Source organism: Eptatretus burgeri, chromosome 5, assembly GCF_056783735.1.
Source record: "Eptatretus burgeri isolate ZD-2024b chromosome 5, Ebu_testis_v1, whole genome shotgun sequence".
In the NCBI taxonomy this organism is placed as follows: Eukaryota; Metazoa; Chordata; class Myxini; order Myxiniformes; family Myxinidae; genus Eptatretus; species Eptatretus burgeri.
This window is the reverse complement of record NC_140965.1, coordinates 81137172-81148622: the sequence shown is the minus strand read 5'-3', so window position 1 is coordinate 81148622 and position 11451 is coordinate 81137172. Positions and strand designations below refer to the sequence as shown.

Genomic DNA, 11451 nt, shown 5'->3' with positions numbered 1-11451 from the left:
CTGGTTGAGAACCATATTTTGAGAATCTAGTTGCTCACTGGTGAACGGAAGGTATGATCAAAGTAGTGGGCTTGTGTCTCCATCCACTCGGGCTCTTCATATTTTGTCTTAACTTTGTTGTCACCCTCTCCTTCTCACGGCTGGCCTCGTATTCCCAGGCTGCAGTCATGATCTGAGCGTGTCTATCACCCCTTCCCTCTCAAAGTGCCCATGTCTGCAGTTCCCTTTCTCATGCTTGCCGGTCCCCCACCCCCATTCACCCTTGCCAGATGTTTGCACTCCAGAATAGTATAAAAAACAATTGCTCTGTGCATTATGGGCAGAAAGAGGATCGTGTTTGTTATTGCTCGTCTTGCTATCCTTTTTTCCCATGCGCATGTTTGTTGTTATTTGTAATTTGATATGTGCTGTTAATAAATGGTTTCAGACTCCGAAAAAGAAGAACTGCATTTCTTCCACAGATACGTTAACAATGGAATCTCTTTGATGCTTCACGACTTGGAACCTGTTCATTTAATATGCATAACAACATGGCCAATTCCACGTGACAGTCTTTTCATCATTATTTTGTTGAACATGCCATTTTATACAAGCAGATTTTGCTTTGTACGATATTCAACCATGAACCATTTGTAAGCTTTTTGGTTTCTTTTGGACTGTTCTAGGTCAGCGTGAGGGAATCTGGATGCACATCGACGCAGCATATGCTGGGAGTGCTTTTATTTGCCCTGAGTTCCGGCCTTTGCTCAATGGCGTAGAGGTGAGGATTGTACAAGTAGACAAAGTACTACTGGAGTACCATTCATAGAATGTAAACACGATTTATGGAATGGCATAACATTACATTTTGGCTTATCTACCTTGTGCAAGGAGGCCTATGTGAAAGGAATCTGTGAGGGGGTAGAGCATCACCTGTGGTCAAGTGATTCTCATCCTGCTTACAGGGGAATTTATGCATTGCGTTCCTCCAAGCCTGTCCCTTGGTGTACTGCAGTTAGAGCAGAGGGTGGTGGGCTCTTGACAGAGCAGTCTGAAGTGAAGGCCCGCAAGGCCAGTTACTTTGAGCGGCTGAACCAGGCTGACCCACCAGCTGTTGAGTTGGATGTCAGGGGTGTTGGATCCATATTGCTGACCCTTCAATCAACTGTGATCCACCTCATTTGTGGAAACACAGACTGCAGTGAACCAGTTGAAATGGGGTAAAGCTCCTGGAATCTGTCGCATCCATGCTGAACTTCTCAAGGTTGGTGGAAATGCTGTACTCACGTTGTTGCATGCAGTATGGTTCTCTGCCTGAAACACAGGCATCATCCCAACTGACTGGAAGAGGGGACTTGCTGTTCCTCTCTGGAAAGGGAAGGGTGATCATCAGGATTGCAACAACTACTGAGGGGTGACGCTGCTCTCAGTGCTGGGCAAGGTCTTCGCTCGGATAATTATTGATAGGGATCGCGACCATCTGCTTGACCACCAGTGTCCAGAGAAGTCAGACTTTACACCAAAGAGGTCAACAATTGACCGTGTCCTTGTTCTTCGGGTCCTCACCAAATGCAGTCGAGAGTTTCAGCAGGGACTACTTCCAGCCTATGTTGATCTCTGCAAAGCATTTGATTCAGTGAATCGGGATGCCCTCTGGAGGATTCTTGGTCTTTGTGGGGTGACACCAACTGATCAATCTGATGTCTGAACTATACTCTGGTACTAAGAGTGATGTGAGATGTGGTAATGCCATCTCTGACTTATTTCCAGTTGTTACTGGAGTTTGCCAGGGGTGTGTATTGGCCCCCACACTTTTCAGCACTTGTATGGACTGGATTCTGGGGGGGGGGGGGTGTCGGAGAGATCAAGCTGCGGTGCATCGTTTGGGAATGTCAAGATCTTTGACCTTCATTTCGCAGATGATGCAATCATCCTTGCAGACACTCTGGATATCCTTGTGGGGGCCTGCGAGGTGCTGAATGAGGATTCGGAGCCGCTGGCATTACGGGTTTCCTGGGTCAAAACTAAGACCCAGGATTTCAATGACATCTTGGATTCTGCTATCTTGTCTGCACTTGTTTGTGGTGAGGTCACAGAGAGATTCACTTACCTTGGCAGGGATATTCCTGTCTCTGCTGGCTGTGAGTCAGAGGTCAATAGACATCTGGGTCGGACCTGGGGAGTCATGGATTCACTGGATCATGGGGTGTGGTGCTGTCAGTACCTGTGCAGGAGGACGAAAGTCTGAGTCTTCAGGTCCTTGGTGCTTCCAGTCTTGCTCTACGGATGTGAGACTTGGACTCTGACCAGGGATCTGAAATGGAGACTTAACTTCTTTGGTACCAGGTCTCTTCGGAGAATCGTTGGCGATTGCTGGTCGGACTTTGTGTCCAACGAGTGGTTGCTGAGAGAGACTCAAATGAGATTTGTTACCTGCATGGTCAGTGAGCATCAGCTGCGGCTGTTTGGACATGTGACTCGTTTTCCTGACACTGATCCTGCTCACCAGATTATCTGAGCGAGGGAGCCTCCTGAGTGGAGGAGGCCAACAGGCCGACCACGTGCGTCGTAGTTGCAGCAGGTTGATCAGGATCTCAAGGAGATGGGGATGGGCTGGGCATGTGCCTGGGGGATGACCAGACGGAGGCCTGTGGAGTTCTGGCAGACAGTGGATGTGGTGACGTACTGCTCAGCATCTCAGCATCTCAAGTAGATGGGATGAATTCCTTTATTATTGCCCTTCGTGATTTTTAACCCTGGCTCCAAAGAAAAAAAAAAAACTGTTGATTGTGGTGAACCACGTAAAAAAAAAAACGTCACGAGGAAAGTGATGTCTTTGACACAGAAAGTGGAGGTATTGGAAAGGCTTGGTCAAGAGGTGAAAGTGGCCTCACTGGGCAGACATAGTGTTAATAAGTCCAGTATCCGCTAAATGAGGAAATGCATAGAAAACATAAGTGGTCGTGAATGCTCTGGTTTTACGCCAGACGTGAGGGTGACTCGTGTAAGCCGGTCCAGCACATGATGCGGGGGTTTATAGGCGAGAGGACTGAGCCCGGACCCTAACCCTGTTTTTCATATAGGCCCTTGATCTTATTAGCCCCTGTTGGACTTAGTCCGAAACTGGCGCTTATGGATTTGGTCTCAATTTTCGTGTCCGGCCATGCATCCGCAACCATATCTCTGACATGTATAGACCTATTTTATTCGTACTTTGCAAAAGCACAGGACATGATGGCATACACATGCACCTCACTTTATTTTGTGATCTGATTAAAGATGGCCGACTGGTAGACTGGCAGCAGTTTTAGATATTTTAAAAACCTGGTATCGAACACGTTCTCAACCATTTCTCAAAAAAGCATTTACCGATCTTGTTCAAACTTGGCACACAGATAATGAATGATGGCTTACATAGGCACATCATTTTTTTTTCAAGATCAGATTCAAGGTGGCTGATTGGTGGCCATTTTAGTTGTAAAAAACCCGATGTTGAACAAGTCTTCAACCATTTCTCGGGTGTGCATTTACCGATGTTGTTCAAACTTGATAAATGATGCCTTAAATATGCACGTCATTCTTTTTCGACATAAGATCCAAGATGGCCGACTAGTGGCCATTTTACTTGCAAAAAGAAAACCTGATGTTCAACACGTTCTCAAGCATTTCTCAGACATGCATTTACCGATGTTGTTCAAACTTGACACACAGATAAAGAATGATAGCTTACATATGCACGTCATTTTTGTTTTGGAGGTAAGATCCAAGATGGCTGACTGGTGGCCATTTTCTTACTTAAATGTGTCCCCAACAATTTCTCAGACATGCATGGTCCGATTTTGTTCAAACTTGGCACAAGCACAGGACATGAAGGCATACATGTGCACCGCACTTTATTTTGCGATCTGATCAAAGATGGCCGACTGGTAGACTGGTGGCCATTTTAGTTGTACATAAATAAGGGATCGCCCTTTAACTCCGTGCAGCAAAATTACTAAAACAACGGGGGCTATGACATTTTATGTCATTTTTGCTTGTTTTACACGGGGGTTTCCAGGAGCATAATCCCCCGTGGAAAACAAGGGTTTGCTGTAATTAATATGTAATATTAAAAATATGCCCCAATAAATAAATGTAACGGTGAATGTTCTAGTAATAACTGGCAAGGTCGTCATGCCTTGCCTTTGTCGGTCTCTGATTGGGTGTTTCACAGCCAACGAGGGACCTGCAAAGCTAAGGTATGGATACCTTCACAGAACTTACCATGAAATTCATTTAATTTTTGTGAAATTTCTAACTTAATTGTATATTTCTATGAAAATGACTTGCAAGTAAAATGAAACATTCAACAACTATCACATGTAATGTAAGAATTCTCAGTTTCTGAAGTTTGAGTCTGTTTTCCCGAAAGACAAATCTGCATGTATAAAAACAAAAAGCATGGTGAGGCAGTGGATCAGTGAAGCCATGAAGCCATCCGTAAGCCGGTGAAGACTATACGCCTATTAATCACATCCTGTTTGAACATTAAGACCCAAAAGACCCTGAGGACCCAAAAGACCCAGATAACCCAAAAGTCCTCAAAAATCCTGAAGACCCAAAAGTCCCCAAAGACCCAGATAACCCCAAAGTCCCCAAAGATCCTGAAGACCCAAAAGTCCCCAAGGACCCAAATGTCCCTAAGGATCCTAACACCATTTAGATTATTATTATTTTATCGAGCAAATGATTATTATTCAAAAAGTGTTGTAATTTAATTGCAAGCTCTGCAGCTGCTGTATTTGTCACATGCAAAATATCCATCCTCTCGAGCATGCGAGTCATTTGATATCTGGTATTTTTCATCGCTGTCCAAGGATTCCATGTCACTGGTGTAACATATGACTTAGCAAAGGCTTGAAGAAAAGGGGATCCCTTATCATTTGTAATTTGCCCACCAGATGAAAGTACTATCCAACCTGCCACAGCTAGCAAGACGAGTTTGTGGAAAATTTCTTCTCTTTTCGTCATGGAGGGTCGATAAATGATTGTGTAGGTTTATTCAATGTCACTGGTGTTGCATCTACTTTAAGTACTGTATACTGTATTGAGCAAATTCCTAGTTAAAATTCATAAACACGTGAAAGCACCTGCTGTTACAGTAATGAAAAATGCCAGTCACCCGATCTTTCCATGCCGTAATAGGGAGCACATAAACTATTTCAGCCCATACATCACTGGTGTAACACTGGAATGTACAATACCAGTGACATTGTCACACTAGTGACCAAAACAGTACATTTTGCTGATTTAATATTCTTTTATATATACCAATAACATTAACTATCTTATTATAATGAAGCTTATAATGTATGCATATATGGCTATATGTGTGAGTTTTATTCACATCTCCAGTGGCTGTCTCCATTCGCTCCAAGATCAATCAGAGCTGAGCTTGCGACTTGCTGCATTGTGATTGGCCAGCATGTTCTAATTTGACTTCATCTGGTGATCTGACTGGCCATATGGTGTCGACCGGGTATGGTTCCAACGAAGATGACCAATACCGAGAGACAGATAATATCAGCTGGGACGGGATGTCAATTTCGCACATCATGAGCAATACCTGGTATTGAAGGAGCAAAAATATATATTTTTTTAAAGACATAATAAATGGTAAACGAAAGATGGTAGCTGATAGCTCTGATAGAGAGAAAAGATAAGAACGAAAGGCATGACAAAGAGGCTGCAGCATACGTGGAAAGCTAAGTCTAAAGTAATTGATATGCCACCAGCATCACCTTCTGACGCAGTAGCTGGGGCAGCACTTAAGTATAATAGAATCACCCATCCCTCATATAGCAACAGATGAAACATGGGGCACATTGTGCAATTAACATCGGCCTTGCCCTTTTAATGTAAAAAAAAAATTAAAATACGATTTTATTTTCTCTGATGTATTGCAAAAGGTAAACAAGAAAAAGAGCAATCAGAGATTGCAGACCCTCACCAAGACTTCTTTTGGGTGGTGTATCTTTATGGGTTTAAGGGTAAATCCAATATGGCTGCCAAACCATGTGACCTCTGACATCGTATGTGTGAACCCTTTGTTCCTCATGGACAGTACGTGTAAAGTTTCACCTCGATCTGTTCAGCCACTTCAGAGAATATTTTTGAAGGTTTAAACAAAAACAATATGGTTGCCAAATCACATGACTGACGACGTCCATCAATTTTTTTTTCTGTGTCCCATTTTATCCTTAGATGACCCTCAAAACTTTTCATACTGATCGGATGTAGCATTCTACATATGCAATTATGACGTCATAACGAAGGCACCTATGACATCATAAAAATCACACTTATTCCCCTTAAGGAGTCCTTGCTATGTGCCAAGTTTCAATTTTTTCTTGGTGCCGTTTCAGAGATACAGAGGTCCAAAGTTTTCCGTTTTTTCAATATGGCTGCCATACCACTTGACCTAGACGTCATAATTATCATTAAAACATTCTACATGAGTAGTCGCACCAATGGTGAATTTCGTCTCAATCCGACAAGCGGTTGCGGAGAAAAACACAAAAGTTCTGTGTGGACAAATAAACAAACAAACAGACAAAAACAAATGGACCCAAATGCAATACCAGCGAGGGTAAAAATACCAAAGTTAGAGGATTTGGTCTGTTTTGCAGTGGAAGAAGCCTTTGGTTTAAATGATTGTGCTCAAATGTTAACATTCTTCTCTCGATATTCTAATCATCCCATCATGTTCTTTCCTCTTTCAGGCAGAGGTCTCACCGGAGAAAGCAGGTCGCCAAAGATCACTCAAAGTGTCACTGCTGCAAAGCTGATCTGCAAGCGGCTTTGGAGGATGAACAAGCGGCTTTGTTAATATATGATTGAACACAGAAAGAGCTTTCAAGGTTGATGAGTCAAGCAGCATCAAGTCCACGCTAAAAAACATGGCAGTTGATGAGAAACTGGCATAGTACAGCCGATCCTGGAAAGGCAGTGACAAAAGCTCTCACAATCCATTTCACTCTAGTCACAGATATCAAGAGACAATTCAAAGAATCCAAGAGTGAATGCCAGCGACAGAGCTTTTGCAGGTTTGTGTCAGCTAAAGTGATAAAGTAGTACAAACTCATGAAGTTTGCTCAAGAGCAGCTGGGATTTTTCTCAGCGGCGATGGTATCCGGATGATGATTTTTGTTATAAAGGTCTCGAATCATGAACGCAGTTTCTGCTGAAATCGAGGTCTTCTACCTCTATGATAACAGCAGAATGCGACCAGCGTCAAGAACACCACTACGTATGGTAAGGTCAAGAAGCAGTGCAGGCTCCTGTCAGATTCTCTCATCAACTCCATCAAAAATTTGCGATGGAGAGTACATTCGTGGTCAGCTACTCTACATTCTGCTGATTCAGACCATTTTGGGTGGTTGAACCTCAGCTGCTTGACGTGCAGTGCTGCTTGTGTAAATGACATGAAAACATGAAGTTCTTGTCAGAAAAACTACAACAGCTCCAAATCGTGTCTACATCTGAGTTGGAAGTGCTAGTGGATGGCATTGTATGCAATAATATGTCATAGCTCATAAAAGTCTCTCATAGTGACAAGCCTGATCAGTCTTCTGACTGTTACAGATATCAGAGTACACCAGAGCACACCATCGTCACAAAGCAGGAAAACATCTCAAGTGTTGGAGAATTGGTGGATAAATTTCAGAGTGAAACTCCTTTCCTCGAGAAGCACATTTTCAACATGCGCAATCAATATCGTGTTTCCAGAAACATTCACGAGAATCTGACCCCGGCATTTGCTTAATCCACATAGACTTCAGTGAGAACTATTGTGGTAAATATGTGAGTGAAATACAATCGGTCCATTTCATCAGAGGATCGTTTCAACAGATGAACTTTCACAGTTGTGTGCTGTACCTGAAGGATGAGGTGATACCATTCTGTTCAATATCGACTCGTACCAAATATGACTCATCAGTCATCTGGGCACATCTGACCCAGTTTGCAGGATTATTAGGAGGGTTCATCCAGATGTCTGCTCACTTCATGCATTCAGTGATGGACCGACCAGCCAATATTGCCAGAAGGGTAATTTATATTACCTGACAATCAAGCTGTTTGAATTCAGATTTGACTTGATCGCCTGGTACTTCTTTGACGTTGGCCATGGCAAGGGTGCATCAGATGGCACGGGGTATCTCTAAAACGAACAACAGATCGTCAGGTCAAACTTAGTAAGGACATTCCAACTGCAGAACTGCTGTTTAGTGCTCCAGAACACACACAATCATCAAGCAAATGGTTCAACATCAGGCAGGAGGAGGTCCCTGCAAAAACCAGCAAGTTCAATTCTCTTGAAATACCTTCCATCAAGGGCATAATGAAGCTGCATGAAAATGTCTCGGTGAACAAGGAGCCATCCATTATTGTGACATCAGTTGCATCTGCACACTGAGCGATGGAATACTGAACTGCCATTGTAATGACCCTAAGACATTTCAGTTCAATGTGCAAACCAATGATGCTGATATCGGTCAATTGACATGTACGCCAGGCAAAGTTCTCTCTGTACGAGATGAGAGGCCACCGTGAGCACTCAACCATTACTGAGTAGGCCGGATGTGATTGCCAGTAGTCACGTGGGGAGGTATTGTGTCGTGGTGTATGATGCTAATCGATATCCTGGAAAGACTTTGCCAATTGACAGAGATCGTTGAGGTCAAGTGTATAGGGGGGGGGGGGGATAATTCCACTGGCCGAGTCTGCCAGACAACAATGAGAAGTACTCTCAGGATCTGGTGCCGGAGCCCAAATGGGTCAGTAAGAGATTTGGTAAGCTTCACTACAATACCTGGTCAGCGATATAGGAAGCATTGTTATTGTAGTAGGGCACCTGTCTATATGCATGAACCCCTACACAGCCTGCCTCTTCAGATGCTCACGTCTCAGTGAAGTGGTCCCAAATCCCCCCTTTGCCATCTGTCAGTGAATTCAATATGATTGGTATTTGTTAGCATTCTTAATGAAGGAGCTGATATATTTGATTGATATGGTATGTCACTGTTATAATCGCATCACTGGTGTTACTACCACTTTTTACATGAAGTGTTCGAAAAATATTCAATGAACCTGACCCCTGCTATGTGAGAATTTGGAAGACCCAGTCTGCTCACATACCAGTTAGGCCTAAGTCACATTTGCTCTACGGCGAGGATACGGCGGCCGTATGCCCTCTGAATTGATGGAAACGTGCGGCGGCCGCAGAGTTTCTGCGGTGGCCTCAGGGTGGCCCTACACCGTTTGGCTATATTTTACAGGCCGTAAAGGTCGCCGTGGAATTATAACGCGGAGTTATAACTTTTTTCATTTCTACGTTCGCCGTAGCAATTCGACATGCCGAAAAAAAAAACTGTTAAAATTTTTTTTAAAAATTAACCCATTCGTTACCGTCCGTCTGGCCGCACGTTCGCCTTAAGGCCCCCCTGTGGTCCCCCTGCGGTCACCTTGCGGTCGCCTTGCGGGCACCTTGCGTCTGCCTTGAAAATTCTATGGCCGCCGCAGGAACACCCTAAGGTCACCGTGCGACATCAAATCAAAGACCGTACGGCAACCCCACGTTTTCGGTCTCCACAATTTATAATTACGCCGTGCGGCTCCCAGAAAAATAAAAACATATGTGACTGCCACATTGTGTGACCGTGGAAATACTGCGGCCGCCGTATAATTGCTAGTGGCCATAGATTTTGGATACCCCACGGCCACCATGGCAAATGTGACCTCTGCCTTAAATAAATTTAGCGTCTTGCTGTGGCATATAGTATTTGGACTTCATCACTTAGTGCCAATGCCGGTCAGGCACGATGACGTCAGGAGCTCGAAATCATACAAAGGTTAATCCGCAACATCAACTTTCTCCATATCATCCGTACCTTGGACACCCAAGGATCAGATTTAATCAGTAATGCTAATTTCAAATTGATCAATGGGTCACCCCCCCCCTCGTCCCCCTGATTGAAATGTCCAACACCAGTGACACAACTTTAAGATGGGTCCGAGATCAGATGTGCCAGAGTCCAGCTCTCAGAGTGTTTGCGAGACCACGTCGAGGGTGCGTCTCCCACATTAAAGATAATTGATATTGGTTGAAGATGCCTTGGTGCACACAAAAACCGCAGATGGAAAGATACGATTTTTTGAGAATGATCCATGTTACATATTACATACGAAACAATAAAACGTAATTGTAAATCTGACCTTTCATGTTCCCCATAATTCTTATTTGTTTCTTTGTTCTTTGCAATCTTTCTAAACAATCCATCTTTGCCTTACACACGGATCTAATTCCTACAATAAAATCATACAAATCGACCCTTACAATACCTGGCTGGCAGAATAACTGAGAGGTGGTGCATACACCTTTGAACAGTCTAGTCTGGGTTGGAATATCAATGAAGCTAAAAGCAAAATGCTACTTCAACAAGTTCCAGCCCCCCACCCACGAGCACATTGAGGGCACATGGACATGTTTACCACACATCCCTGTGCCTCTGCAGAAAGCAGATGAGAGCGTTTGATGGATGCACAAGGAAGCTTCAGTCATCATGAAACACTTCAGCTATCTGGTTCCGTGCGTAAGATTACAGATGGGTGTTTTGTTTCCCATACCCGATACCTCGCCCTTGCTCCATCGATCAAAAACACCGAGGCTGAGAAAACTATCTATTATGGTTTGATCTTGTTCCCCAATAATACAGCTGCATTCCATGGTCAAGTGCTTTGTGACACGTGTCTATCAGGTCAGTGTTTTCGTCGTTTCCAAAACTCTGAACAGAATATTGTGTTGTCTTTGCAGTTTGCTGACTCTTTTGACTTCAATGCTCACAAGTGGATGCGTGTAAGCTTTGACTGCTCACCAATGTGGTAAAACCAATTTTTGTATTTGCACTTGATTGGTGGTTAGCTCCATCTTCTTGATGCCTTTTTAAAATTCATTGTCTTGGAAAATTCTCAGACATGCTGCGATTCACCTATCTGTGCTTTACACCTCTCTCCGCAGGGTTAAATGCCGAAAAGACATCATCAATTCGCTGAAGGTTGAGCCACCATATCTAAAACATATCAACGATGAATCTGGTAAGGAATCGTTAATTTCAGAAAGGAATGGGTAAACTTGTTTAACATTTCCTTTGTTGCCTCCGCCACCAAAGGTGGACGGAGGTTATGTTTTCACCCCTGTCTGTTTGTTACTTACGAAAATCGAAGATTTTTGCAAACCAGCTTCCCAGTGTTCCACCCCACAATGCACTGTGTTCTCTCTCTCTATCTCACACTGTGCATTGTTGGACTTAACACTACAACATACTGTACAGTACTGTATTTTAATATTTGTGCACTGTACCACGGTAATCGTTTAACAATGCAAGATAAACAAAGTGGTAATGAAAAGGATGAACCTGCACGCAAGTAGCAAAG

At 43.6% G+C, this 11451-nt stretch overlaps 1 protein-coding gene across 4 annotated transcripts in view; it reads left to right on the top strand.

Annotated features, from left to right (window-relative positions):
- LOC147026816 (aromatic-L-amino-acid decarboxylase-like) overlaps positions 1-11451 on the top strand; it is an 88230-nt gene that overhangs the window by 57608 nt on the left and 19171 nt on the right. For all 4 annotated transcript variants that reach the window (XM_085882620.1, XM_085882621.1, XM_085882619.1 and 1 more), the window contains 3 exons: positions 666-760; positions 10832-10899; positions 11036-11112. In XM_085882620.1, coding sequence (XP_085738746.1) covers positions 666-760; positions 10832-10899; positions 11036-11112 — 240 coding nt within the window. The remainder of the gene's footprint in view (positions 1-665; positions 761-10831; positions 10900-11035; positions 11113-11451) is intronic.